Source organism: Musa acuminata, chromosome BXJ2-3, assembly GCF_036884655.1.
Source record: "Musa acuminata AAA Group cultivar baxijiao chromosome BXJ2-3, Cavendish_Baxijiao_AAA, whole genome shotgun sequence".
Taxonomy (NCBI): domain Eukaryota; kingdom Viridiplantae; phylum Streptophyta; class Magnoliopsida; order Zingiberales; family Musaceae; genus Musa; species Musa acuminata.
This window is the reverse complement of record NC_088340.1, coordinates 4,138,240-4,152,682: the sequence shown is the minus strand read 5'-3', so window position 1 is coordinate 4,152,682 and position 14,443 is coordinate 4,138,240. Positions and strand designations below refer to the sequence as shown.

At 43.2% G+C, this 14,443-nt stretch overlaps 2 protein-coding genes across 2 annotated transcripts; one reads left to right on the top strand and one right to left on the bottom strand.

The window, feature by feature from the left end:
• Positions 1-8,170: 8,170 nt before the first annotated feature.
• On the bottom strand, positions 8,171-10,480 carry LOC135606994 (pectinesterase 3-like). Its single transcript, XM_065098409.1, has 2 exons — positions 9,118-10,480; positions 8,171-9,002 (listed from the first exon to the last, which is right to left on the bottom strand). The coding sequence occupies exons 1-2, from the start codon at positions 10,169-10,171 to the stop codon at positions 8,317-8,319; spliced, it is 1,740 nt and encodes a 579-aa protein (XP_064954481.1). The 5' UTR covers positions 10,172-10,480; the 3' UTR covers positions 8,171-8,316.
• Positions 10,481-11,945: 1,465 nt separating this feature from the next.
• Positions 11,946-14,355, top strand: LOC135606996 (pectinesterase-like). The gene is made up of 3 exons (XM_065098411.1): positions 11,946-12,659; positions 13,020-13,376; positions 13,456-14,355. The coding sequence occupies exons 1-3, from the start codon at positions 12,059-12,061 to the stop codon at positions 14,148-14,150; spliced, it is 1,653 nt and encodes a 550-aa protein (XP_064954483.1). The 5' UTR covers positions 11,946-12,058; the 3' UTR covers positions 14,151-14,355.
• The last annotated feature ends 88 nt before the right edge of the window (positions 14,356-14,443 follow it).

Below are 14,443 nucleotides of genomic sequence, written 5' to 3'. Positions count from 1 at the left end.
AGATATAGGTAAGAATTACTCAAATCATGTTAATTTTTTATCGACTTTATTTTCTAATATATTCATTTGATTATTAATCGTTGATGTATTTCTCATTTCGGTTTTGGTTTTTCTCCTCTCCATCGCTTACAAAAGTTGATATACTAACTTAAAAGATATGATGATTAGAGATTCACCAAGAATGTTGTTGGTTATCTTTGTTAGCTTTACTATAAATAAATTTGATAGAAAAAATAGTTTCACTCTATTATCACAGACTTAACTAGTTTTATCGAAGTCGTGTGGTATCCCAAAAAGTCAATCTCTCCAAAACCTTTTATAATCCCTTAAAAGACTTGTAAAAGAGAAAATGGATAAAAGAAAATATTTAATTAGGGATCCAATAAACAGTCATTTCAACAAATATTTGACATGCAATATAAATTCAAATATAGAATTTATAAACTCTAAATAATTATGGTCCAAAATAGTTCGTTGTAGCTAAAAATTCTCCACAAGTGCCTTTAAGACATTCTTATTGAACAATGCAATGAATTAGCCTTAAACACTATCCTAAAAGTCTATCCAACCATGTGCCACCTGAGTCGTTTCTAGATATTTTACTGGTTAACACTCCGTACCACTTTGTGGAACTAGAAATCCCCTAAAATGATTCTTTAGATGATTTATTTCTGGGTAGTTTTACTTATACATGATGATTATATGCAATATGTATTTACAAGCTTGAAATAACCATAAAAGCCAACTAAAACAGGGCTACCAAGCCTATTACAAGCCTTCTATATATTATGCAAAACATGAACAAAACCGAAAGATATAGATATATACAAGCATGATATACAATACCTTGTTTATAGATATACATAGGAAAGATATAGATATACTCGAGCATGATATCGAATACATTGTTTATAACTTTATCTATGATACTATAGTAGGGGAGGGTGAATGATCTTCTTATTCAACAAAGCCTAACAAGAATATTGAAAGGACAAACATACAAATTAAAAAAGATTAGCAACAAAAATTGGAAGAGCTCGAAGCAAAGCGAGTGAGTGTTATTCGTTTTTACATTACTAATAATATTATCAATAATATTATTAATGATGACTCATCTGCATTTATTTGGGATAAGTTAGAAGAGTTTTATTCGACTAAAAGCATAACTAATAAGTTATATAATGTAAAAATTATATAGGCTAAGGATGAAAAAAATGCTAAAACTTGGTAGAGCATTGAGCATATTCAAATAAATATTGAATTAATCGAAAATTTTAATGTAAAGATTAATGAAGAAGGTAAGGTGTCGTTACCTTTTACATTGACTCCTATAATAACTTATAGAGATAATACTATATGGGAATGATATAATAACTTTAAAACAAGTTGAAGAAGTTTTAATGTCTCATGCTATAAGGAAAAACGATAAATTTGATAATATAAATAGTGAGACGTTAGCTACTAAAAGTGAAGGTTGACAAAGAGAATTTTTTAATAGAAGTATATCTCGATGTGGAATGTAAAGTTCAAGAGTCGGGACTTTAGATGATGTTCAATGCTATAAATGTAAGAGAGTACGAATATATTAAGCAGAATTATTTGAGAAAAAGGAAATAAGAAGAAGAGATCGATGAGTGATCTCTTATGATAGATGATGATAAAAATATCTTTACAATCTCCAAAGATAATGATGTATCTTTCGAGAAGAGTTGGTCTTTAGATTTAGTTTGTGTTATTCATGTTTGCTCTCAGAAATATTATTTTGATTCACTAAATGATAAGATGACTAATAAATTAAGTTTGGATAATGACTCTACCATAAAAATCACGAGTGTTAATAAAATAAAGATTAAAATAATTGACTAGGTGGTATATACTTTAGAGGATATATCTTATATTCTAAAGATGTCGAAGAATATAATTTCTTTGAGTTTTTTAATTCATAAGATAATAACTACAAGGTTAGAGGTGAAATTCTAAAAGTTATATAGAATTGCATGATCATGATGAAAGAAAGATTCGTTTGGAAGGAAGTATCGTAAAAACCTCAAAAGGCTAATAGATAGTAGGAGGTATCTACAATAGTAAGCTTTTGTTGGTAGCGTAGAAAACAAAAGTGTAATATTCATGATTTTCAAGATGTAGATAATTATGAGAAAATTTTTTTTTGTTGGTGGTAAGACAATAAGATGAATGTCTCCCTCCAAAATTAAGTAACATCATTAATTTATTTTCAACAACACGATGTAGTGTCGAACTTCGTGGAATCATGTATTGAACCATGATTCAATTTGTATAGATAGGGTGAATTCTTGAAGCAAATGGTTCAATTTCTATTTGAGATATAAAGTGAAAAAAAACTCATAAAATGTGGAGATTATTATGTTGGTAAGTATTTTTAAGAATATTAATTATATTCAAATTAGTTGATAGGGTCCTAATTAAATTGAAACTCCCAAGTAAATTATGATTAGTTACTATAAATATACATTGATTCTTAGGGTTTTGATGAAAGAGAGGGTTAAGACATTTTGGTTGCTCCCTAGAATAATCTCGAGGGTTTCTCTGTTGGGCTGATAGCCTATATTCAGCCCATGTGGGCTAGGGCAGCCCACACCCCCTCTTAATCTAACCATAATTAAGATTAGGAGGGTGTGGTGGCTGCGTTTTAGAAACAGAAAAAGGCTATAAAAAGACAGCAACGAGGCAGATCTTGAGAGCCACGGGATTCCAAAGAGAAGAAGGAGAACAAGGCAGAAAAGGAAGAGAAAGAAAGGGAAGAAGACAAGGACAATGTAGAGAGACTATTCTCAATCATCTAGCAGTGTTCTCATCTCAGGTTAGATCAAATCTACAGTAGACTCTTGATTACTTGGGGAGGTTTTAGATATTGTGGGCAGTGACATGATCCTTGTATCCCAGTTATTCTCTTGTGGTTGTTGCTAGGGTTTTGGGCAAGAGATTGAGATTTGTATATTCATTATTCTCATAGTGGATTATCTCTAGTTTGCCCCGTGGTTTTTACCCTTCACATAGAAGGGGTTTTCCACGTATATCTTGGTGTTCTGTTTGATTGTGTTTCCATTTTATTCCGCTGCGTATTATGGTCTTCTAGTATTTGTTCATATACAAAGATTATTCCTCTTTATATCCCCATCAACTTGTATCAGAGCGGGGTTTTGGTGATTTAATTTTTGTATTTGAACATGGAGGCCAGTAATATTTCTCGCATGATTAGTTTGAATGGAAATAATTGGATGATATGGAAACCAAGAATGGAAGATCTCTTGTATTGCAAAGATTTGTATAGACCTTTGCAAGGGGATAGTGCAAAACCTACAACTATGACAGATGATGAGTGAAAGAGGTGAGATCGAAAAACAATTGGGTTTATTAGACAATGGCTTGATGATAGTGTCTTTCACCATGTTTCTACTGAAATTTCTGCATATTCTCTTTGGAAAAAATTGGAAAGTCTCTATGAAAGAAAAACAACTGGCAACAAAGCTTTTTTGATCAGAAAACTTGTGAACCTAAAATATAGAGAGTGTGCTTCTATTGCTGAGCATTTGAATGAAATGCAGAGTATTACTAACTAGTTATCCTCTATGAAAATGTCTGTTGATGATGAGTTGCAGGATTGTTATTTCTCAGTTCATTACCAGAAAGTTGGGAGACATTGGTGGTTTCCCTTTTTAATTCTGCGCCAGATGGTATTGTCACTATGAGTCAAGTAACAAGCAGTTTGTTGAATGAGGAGTTGAGAAGAAAGAGTTCGGCAACATCTCAGAATGATTCACAGGCACTTATCTCAGAGAACTGAGGAAGGTCAAAGTCTAGAAGCAGTTCACGTATGGGTAGGAGCAAGTCAAGATCAAGAAAAGATATTGTTTGCTATAACTGTGGTGAGAAAGGACATTACAAGAACCAATGTAAGCAACCTAAGAAGAACAAAAAAAAGAGAAAAGAAGTGGAGTCTATAGAGTCAAAGGATAATACTACAACTACAGTGCAGGGTGGTGATTATTTGATTTTGTCTCCTTCTGATGATATTTTTTCTTGTGTGTGTCAGGATCTTGAGTGGGGGATTGACACAGGTGCTTCTTATCATGCTACACCTCGGAGAGAGTTTTTTGCTACATACAGGTCTGGAAACTTTAGTGTTGTCAATATGGGCAACTATGACACAGCAGACATCATTGGCATGAGTGATATCCATTTAAAGACCAACCTTGGCTGCAAGTTGGTACTTAAGGATGTGAGGCATGTGGTTGACTTGAGGCTGAATTTAATTTCAGTTGGAAGACTAGATGATGAAGAGTATGAAAGCAGATTTCACGGAGGGCAATGGAAGCTCAGTAAGGGTTCTATTGTTATAGCTAGTGGAAAGAAATGTCATACTTTGTACAGGTTGCAGGCTAAAGCTTATGGTGAGCAGTTAAATGCTACAGAGAAAGACTTCAGTATAGAGTTGTGGCATAGGCGATTGGGACACATGAGCGAGAAGGGGCTGCAAGCTCTTTCCAAAAGAGAGGTATTACCAGATCTCAGAGGTATACATCTGAACCCTTGTATTGATTGTTTAGTTGGTAAACAACATAGAGTTTCATTTGCTAGTACTGTTTTATCTAGAAAAATGCATGCCTTAGACCGTGTTTATACAGATGTATGTGGTCTTTTGAGGACAAAAACTCTTGGTGGATCTGTTGATGTTCTTGGTATAAGTGGTGCACTTTATTTTGTCACTTTTATAGATGATTTTTCCAGGAAAGTTTAGGCTTATGCTCTGAAGACCAAAGATCAGGTTATTAATGTCTTCAAAGAGTTTCATGCCAAGGTTGAAAGGGAGACAGAAAGGAAATTGAAATGCATAAGATCATATAATGGTGGTGAGTATACGGGATTGTTTAATGACTATTGCAGGTCACATGGGATCCAACATGAGATGACAGTTCCTGGTACACCTCAGCATAATGCAATTGCAGAGAGGATGAACCGCATCATCATGGAAAAGATTAGATGTATGCTTTCACAGGCCAAGCTACCCAAAAGGTTTTGGGATGAGGCTTTAAGGACTGCAGTTGATGTGATCAACTTATCACCATGTACAACCCTAGATGGTGATGTTGCAGAGCATGTATGGTCAGGGAAAGATGTTTCCTACAAGCATTTGAGAGTGTTTGGTTGTCGTGCATTTGCACATGTTCCAGATAATGAGAGGTCCAAGCTGGATGGTAAGTCTAAAGAATGTATTTTTCTTGGTTACTCACATGATCAGTTTGGTTACAGGCTTTGGGATCCAGAAAAGCAGAAGGTGTTCAGGAGCAAAGATGTGGTCTTCTTTGAGGATCAAACCTTTGAGGATTTGAAGAAGAAGGCACCAACCAAGACTTCTGCAGAAGGATTAGCAGATTGTGACCCAGTTATTCCTCCAGTATATCAGGGTAATGGGGGAGATGTGCAGGAAAATAGTGTAGAGCCTGATGTTGATTTACCCGCAGGACATGTTGAGCAAGAAAAAGTACGAGAGCAAGTTCCCGCAGAACCTCAGTTGAGAAGATTTTATAGACAATGTCAACCTTCCAGAAGATACTCTACAGATGAGTATGTGATGCTTACTGATGCAGGTGAACCAGAGAGTTACCAGGAAGCAGTTGAGAGTGAGCAGAAAGAGAAGTGGTTAGTTGCTATGCAGGAAGAGATGGATGCTCTTCAGAAGAACCACACTTATGATTTGGTGCTGCTACCAAATGGAATTAAGGCATTGAAGAACAAGTGGGTTTTTAGGTTGAAGACTCAAGAATATTGTTCTCAACCAAAGTACAAAGCTAGATTGGTTGTGAAAGGCTTTGGTCAAAAGAAAGGTATTGACTTTGAAGAGATATTTTCTCCTGTTGTTAAAATGTCTTCTATTCGTGTTGCTCTTGGTATTGCTGTTAGCCAGGACTTGGAGGTTGAGCAGTTAGATGTGAAGACAGCTTTCCTTCATGGTGATTTGGAGGAGGAAATTTATATGGAGCAACCAGAAGGCTTCAAAGTCAAAGGTAAAGATAATTTTGTCTGCAAGTTGAAGAAGAGCTTGTATGGGCTAAAGCAAGCTCCAAGACAGTGGTATAGAAAGTTTGATTCATTTATGACAGAAAATGGATACAAAAGAACGGCTTCAGATCATTGTGTGTACTGGTTTGGTGAGGATTTTATTATTCTCCTATTTTATGTTGATGACATGTTTATTCTTGGGAAAGATATGTCTCAAATTGACAGGTTGAAGAAGGAACTAAGTGAGTCTTTTGCAATGAAGGACATGGGGCCAGCAAAGTAAATACTAGGCATGCAGATTTCCCGTGACAGAAAAAACAAGAAGATTTGGTTGTCACAGGAGAAATACATCGAGAAGGTATTGGAAAGATTCAGTATGAGCAATGCAAAACCAGTTGGTTCTCCTCTTGCAGGTCACTTCAAGTTGTGCTCAGAACAGAGTCCGTCAAGTGATGAGGAGAAGGAGAAAATGCAAAAGGTTCCTTATGCTTCAGCAGTTGGAAGTTTAATGTATGCAATGGTATGTACGAGGCCAGACATCGCATATGCAATGGGTGTTACTAGCAGATTTCTTGCAAATCCAGGCAAAGAGCACTAGGCAACAGTGAAGTGGATTTTTAGATATCTCAGAGGGAGCTCTAAGGTTTGTTTAAGCTTTGGAGGTGGACCACCTATGTTGACAGGTTACACAGATGCAGATATGGCAAGAGATATAGATACGAGGAAGTCCACTTCAGGTTATGTACTTACTTTTGCAGGGGGAGCTGTGTCATGACAATCCAGGTTACAAAGGTGTATTGCTCTCTCCACCACAGAAGCAGAATATATTGCTGCTATAGAGGTATGCAAAGAAATGTTATGGATGAAAGAATTCTTACAAGAATTGGGGCTGAAATAGAAAAATTATGTGGTGCATTGTGATAGCCAGAGTGTCATCCATTTGTGTAAGAACCCAATGTTTCATTCCAAGTCAAAGCATATAGATGTCAGATACCACTGGATTCGAAATGTATTTGAAGAGAAGCAGTTGCAGCTTCAGAAAATTCATACAGACGACAACGGAGCAGACATGTTGACAAAGACCTTACCAAAAGAAAGACAGGAGATATGCCAACAGTTGGTCGGCATAGCTTCACATTGAGGAGTCATGGGACAGCCTCCCTTATGGGCTGAAGGGGGAGGTTGTTGGGCTGATAGCCCATATTCAGCCCATGTGGGCTAGGGCAGCCCACAGCCCACACCCCCTCTTAACCTGACCCTAATTAAGATTAGGGGGGTGTGGTGGCTGCGTTTTAGAAGCAGAAAAAAGCTATAAAAAGGCAGCAACGAGGCAGATCTTGAGAGCCACGGGATTCCAAAGAGAAGAAGGAGAACAAGGCAGAAAAGGAAGAGAAAGAAAGGGAAGAAGACAAGGACAACGTAGAGAGACTGTTCTCAATCATCTAGCAGTGTTCTCATCTCAAGTTAGATCAAATCTACAGTAGACTCTTGCTATGATTACTTGGGGAGGTTTTAGATATTGTGGGCAGTGACGTGATCCTTGTATCCCAGTTATTCTCTTGTGGTTGTTGCTAGGGTTTTGGGCAAGAGATTGAGATTTGTATATTCATTATTCTCATAGTGGATTATCTCTAGTTTGCCCCGTGGTTTTTACCCTTCACATAGAAGGGGTTTTCCACGTATATCTTGGTGTTCTGTTTGATTGTGTTTCCATTTTATTCCGCTGCATATTATGGTCTTCTAGTATTTGTTCATATACAAAGGTTATTCCTCTTTATATCCCCATCATTCTCAAGAAGATTAATAGAAAAATTCTATAGGTTTATATTGAAAGGTATACAAGAGAATCATACTTTAGTATGGATAAATCTAAGAGTCTTATAATTAATCTTATATTTAAGAATTTAATTTTCTTCGTGTGAACCAAATTATGTTAATTTTACGTCAATTTTATAATATTTTTTAAATTAATATTATTAAATATTATCTTTTGATTTTTGAATTTTTCTCGTTTCCCTCCCTCACAACAATACCTTTCTACATTGCGCGTATCATTGCAGATCATTAGCGTGCCCAGTTGTTGCCTTTATGGCCGTACTTACGTACTCAAGAATTGTAGCAGGCATCAGTGTCGGGAAGATCCAGTTTTCTTTCTTGAGAAATCTAGATAGAGTGTTCGAATGCATTGAATCGATCAAACTCTTCAGTTTCACTCATTTTACAGTTGCCTGATGGCAAAGGATCGAGAAAGAACAGACGAATACAATTTCCAATCACTTACTGGCCCAAGCTGGATTGGAACTGCACGCCAGTGGCCGGAATCCAATCTCCTCCTCCTATAAATGTCTCCACCGTGTACTTGCTTGCCTCCTCTGTGTTGATCCCTGGGTTGTAACCTGGCCACTTGACGCGGCCAGCTACAGTCGATCCAGGCCCGGTGTTCTGATACTCTGCATATCTGATGGTGCTCGGAGGCTCGGTGCCGATCTCCATTGGCAGCCACCCTGTAGAACTCACAACCGCTCCGATCTCCGACTGCATGATGATGGTGGTGGAGTAATCCTTCCATGGCCTGCCAAGGTAGGCTGAGACTGTGACGTTGTCGTATGATTCGATAGTGCAGGCCTGGATCGATATGCCGGTGTTCTCGTTGGGGTCCGTCTTGCCTTGCGCAGTGATGGTGGTCTGCTGGTGGGGCAGGGCCTGCCTCGGCCTGATCTTGCAGTCCTGGAACACGACGGCGGCGTCGCCGAAGATGAAGTCGACGGTGCCGGCGACGTCGCACTCGCGGTAGAACTGGCGTAGGGAGTGCGCGTAGAGGGTGTTTTGGTGGCCGTCGAAGGAGCAACGGAAGAAGATGGAGCGGTCGGAGCTGGACCGGAGGGCCACCGCCTGGTGTTTCTCGGGCCCCGCGAAGTTCCTGAAGCCCATGTCCATGGCCATGAAGCCATTCCCAGCTGCAGCTGAGACAAAACTCGTTGATGAGGACGCTTGGTAAGTGTATTATGAGAGAATGGAGGTCGATGACCTCAATTTCATTCCAACGATCTCAGAGCAGAGCTTCCATGGAGTACTTACTGAAGGTTGCAGTGGAGAATGTGGGCGTTCCCTCGATAAAGTTCAGCTTCCCGTCGACGATCGTCTTGTACATGCCATCCCCCAACACAATTACGTTCCACTTGCTCTTGTCCACCACTACATTCTCCTTGTACACGCCTTCCTTGATGTAGATGGTGAACGGGTGGGCGTTCTTCTTCGGTGCCAGATCGATAGCTTCCTTGATGGTCTTCACCTGCCCAGTCCCGTCCATTGCCACCGTCACGTTCGGCTCCCGCCTCGCCGCCATATCTTGCCGGAGAGCTCTCCTCTGCGCTCTCGAGATCCACGCGGGATACCGAACAGCGGAAGGAACCGATAGCAGCTTTCTATGCAGTGGGAAATCTAGCTTCTCCATGATGCCGAGAATGCCCACCACAATGGCCAAGCTATTGCTGGTGTACTGCGTGGAGTTCACCATGGCCACCGCCATCTTGTCCCTGACGTTTCCGGTCGTGCCCTCGAACCCGTCAAGGCACGTCTCCTGGTCGGTCACCGCCGCGCTCAGCCATGTCGTCAGGTCTTCGATCTTGGATGCGTTCAGCAGCGGTTCCCCCGGCAGCGGCTGCATCAGCGACAGCGAGTCGTTGAGCCGGTCGATCGCGCTGTCGAACAGCTGGTCGCAGTCCCGGAGCGCCGCCTCGAGCCGCTTGTCTTTGGCCGGGATCTCGAACGAGCCGGCCACGGTCGAGACCTTCCCGATGGCGTCGACGGCGACAGCAAGGGAGATCCTGAAGAGCTCCTCGGGGTCGTCGGTGAGGTTGGCGCCCCTGGCAGTGGAGATGCTGGAGAAGCACGAGTCGGGGTAGCGCGTCACGTTGCACATGGCCTTGATCGAGTCCGCTATTGACGTCGGCGAGGGAGAGCCATCGCCGTGCCCGATCGCCGCGACGACGCCGACGGAGACGACGATCACGACGAGGAGGACGGCGGAGGCGGCGAGGAGGGCGAGACGCCTTCGCGTGGTGCGGCGGAAGTGTCGGTCCGCGATCTCGCTCACCTTCCCGTAGCCATTGAAGGACTTAACGATGTCCATTGCTGCCACTTCCGCTTCTCCCAGAGCTTTACTGTTCTTAGCTTCGACCTATACTCCATGTATAACAGGACAAGGTAGACTCCAAGATGGATCAAAGGCACAGGAAACGAAGGAGATGGAGATCTGCCGCATGCTGCCTTCTTGCCTAGGACATCCTCCGTTCACCATCTAACCATTTGATGCATGTAGTTCCAACCTTGTCTCCATCTTCACACTGTCAATCGATCGTACTCTCAAATGAAAAGAAAAAGATGGTTGCAAGAATCATATCGTAGGGTGGATGGCTCTGTCAATTCTTAAAGCTTAGTAGTTGGGATCCAATTTAGCCTATTGAGTATTTGGTAAGATGGCACCTACCATGTGCCAACCTGTGGCTACTGAGATGATGAGCCATTCCCAGACTTGGCCATGTGAAATCTCACCATCAATCTGCAAAAGGTTCTCTGTGTTACTATTGAACAGAAAACAAAGCTATGCTGACATCAAAATTGAAACAGAGGACAAAATATGCTTAGAAAGAAGCAAAGCTTTTTAATGGACTGAGATGGCTGATCTGTAATGTTCTGCATTTTTTTTTGTGATATGGTGGTACACAGTGACACAAACAACACAACATGTTCTGCAGTCACAAATGAAGCTTAGATGCTGCTTCCAATTTGAAGTGAAAAGCTAGAGATCTTTACAGGTTGGCTCTCTTTGTTTGATGGTGTCATAACATCAATGGAATCAGCATCATATTTCTGAACCTGAACATTGTTAGCTTCTTGTAATGTCTTATCATATCAGATAGTCTTGCATTATTCTTGAGCTTCTTCTTCTAAAGAATGAGATTCAAGCTGAACATTAGAACACTTGTATCATACACACAGGAAGAAAGATCTAAAAGACATGCAATTTTAGCTGACTCAAATTAGAGCTTACCTTCAACTTCTATTTTCTAATAATAAAACCTTAAACCAATCATCTTTTGAATGTAGCTTAATAAATAGCTTATGTACTTTGTCAGGCAAAATAACAGCTGCACTGCTCATCATCACTTCAAGCCACTGATGGCTACTCTTCCACAATTTACACTCAGAATAATTGCATCAATCCATTCAAATTCAGATTCATCGTTTATTGACCAACTTAAGTTTTGACAAACTGAAGCAGGAGGTCGTGTTGTTTTGTCCATTCCTCATTCACAGTTTCAATAAACAAATACCAAACAGATGCATGACGACAAACCTTTGGGAATATAATTTTCACCGACAGAAACTTGATCTCCTTTGACTCACAAGTCAAGCCATTGTTGCTTCAACCCATGCAATGTCACGCTGGGGAGGATTACAACTCAGTAGCATTTGGAACAGCATTTGCTGTCTCTTGCAAAAGCGCAGTTCGCCGACACAGCATTAATAGGTGAGTATTAGTTGCCTTCAGATGCTGGAAACGTTGTACTTTGATAGACGAACAATTAATGATCTACTGTTTAGGCCATCACAAATGCACGTTAATAAGGTCGATCGACACTTTCTCGTAAAGTTGGTGAGCTAGTACATCATGAACCCTTTCTTCCTGCAGTCATTACTGCCTCCACCTAAAGCATTTAGCTGACGGTTTCCCTTCTTTTGTCTTTGCTTGGAAGACAGCCAAAGAAATCTCTTCGACAACAACTGGTTCGCACTAACCAGTGAAAATAATTAGTAAGTCTTCTTTATGGCTGGGTGTAGTAACAGATGAGCCCTCTGCCTATACTCGTACTGCCTCTTCGTTCACTATGCAGCTAATATCTCACGCGCTTTCTTCTCCCTATTTATGTATCCATCTCTGGTCTTGGATCGCCTCATCTCCACCCTCGCCTTGTACACTACGGTTCGGTGCTCTGGCTGAATCACACGTGTTGCGATGTTGTCATACCAATACCTTCTCGTCTTCTTCGTTCTTCCTCTGGCTACAGTTGCTGCACCGTCACCCTCTGTCTCCCCTGTGTCGGCGTGCAGGTCCTCCTTCTACCCCAAGCTGTGCCGCGCCGTCCTGTCGCCGTTGCGGTTCCCGTCGAACCAGTACGAGTACGGCCGGTACTCCGTCAAGAAGGCGCTCAAGCGGGCCCGCCGGACCGCTGCCCTGTTCGACCGCTACATCTCCGGTGCCGCGGGCGGTGGTCGGGCTCGCCGAGGCGTGAGTGGCGGGGCACTCGAGGACTGCCGCGCGCTGGCCAGCCTCAATGCGGACTATCTGAAGGCGGTGCAGGCGGAGCTGGGCCCGCGGGAGGCGGCGCTTGGCGCGGCCGCGGTTGGGCGGGTGAGGGCGCTGATGAGCGCCGTGGTGACCAACCAGCAGACGTGCTACGACGGGCTGGAGGTCTCCCACACCTTCCCCGAGCTGCGCGGCGCCCTCGCGGACGAGACACGGCTGTACGGGGTGTCGCTCGGGTTGGTCACCACCGCGTTGGACCGGAGCGGAAACCGCGGGCATGGGAAGAGCACCGAAACCGACGAGCGCACAGGTGAAGTCGACAACATTCGTCTCTTCCTCGTCCTCTTCTTTTGGAAGTACCACACGTGCATTTCTCGGCGTGGACGTACCATCGCCATCTGGGCCCACTAGGTGCGGTCCTTTGACCTTCGTATTGGTCCCACTCATCCTGTCGCTAAGAAAGAGCCACGGATCTGCTCGATGCCCATGCAATCACCTGGATACATACGCCACATAGACGGCCTTGATCTAATCTCTAACATATGTTTCGTGTCTCGCTCGCTTGCCTTGCGATTGGCTATCGAAGTAGGCTCCCGCAGTGGGCTCCACGTCTGAGGCCCCCGTTGTTCCCTGTACCAGGCAACTTTGTCTAATAATACTCTCTCCTCAGGGTCTACCGGTGGTCAAAGATCGCCGCCGGCTGATTTCTCGGCGATTGGGAGGAACCTTCTCGAAGAGAGCGGCGAGGTCGTGCCTGTAAACCAATCACAGTCGGTGACGGTAGCCAAGGATGGCAGTGGGAACTTCACAACCGTGGGAGATGCCGTCGCGTTCGCTCCGAACAACACAGCCATCGAAGATGGCTACTTCGCCATCTACATAGAGGAAGGGGTTTACAGCGAGAACGTGGTGGTTCCCAAGAACAAGAAGAACCTGATCTTGATTGGAGTAGGGATCAACAGGACCATAATTACCTCGAATCGCAGCGTAGTCGACGGATGGACTACCTTCGCCTCTGCTACATTCGGTGAGCGCGCATGCTCCTGCTTGAATTCTGATGCATGTTATGTACGTCTTCTGAACATGAGGTATTTTGGTGAGCGCAGTGGTGCACGGTGAGCGATTCATAGCCATCGACATCACCTTCGAGAACACGGCTGGGCCGGAGAAGCACCAGGCGGTGGCGGTGCGGAACAGTGCCGACCTCTCCAGCTTCTACCGCTGCAGCTTCCTGGGCTACCAGGACACGCTCTACGCGCACTCCCTCCGCCAGTTCTACCGCGACTGCGACGTCTACGGCACCGTCGACTTCATCTTCGGCAACGCCGCCTCCGTCTTCCAGAACTGCAACATCTACGCGCGCAAGCCGCTCCCGGGCCAGGTCAACGCCGTCACGGCGCAGGGGCGCACCATGCCGGACCAGACCACCGGCATCTCCATCCACAATTGCACCGTCCGCGCCGCGCCCGACCTCGAGGCAGCGGATCGTAACTTCACCAAGACCTTCCTCGGCCGGCCGTGGAAGGAGTACTCGAGGACGGTGTACATGCAATCGTTCATCGACGGGTTGATCGAGCCGGTGGGGTGGCTAGAGTGGAGCGGCAGCTTCGCGCTGACCACATTGTACTACGGGGAGTTCGACAACCATGGCCCCGGGGCCAATACCAGTGGAAGAGTGCAATGGCCAGGGTACAGCCTGATGAATGCCATGGACGCATTGAACTTTACCGTGTATAATTTCACCACAGCAGACGCTTGGTTGTCGTCCACCTCCATTCCTTACTCTGGCGGGTTGCTCTAGAGAGAGAGAGAGGAGGTAGAAGAAAGTGTTATTAGGTTGACCACTGATTACATCAACTCTAATTCGTCATATAGATTGCTAATTATAATGTAATCCATACAGTTCGCAAAACCGAAAGATTACCCATGTTCTGTGCCAGGAATCAATTACTGTTCAAGTGGTATCTTATTTCCATACCATCAAAACATTCATAGCATTTCATAAACTGAATTCTTTTGGATGGTCTGATCTCAATCAATCCAATATTTTTTAGCCAATTTCTGGACTTACTCCGCATATATCACATGCAAAAT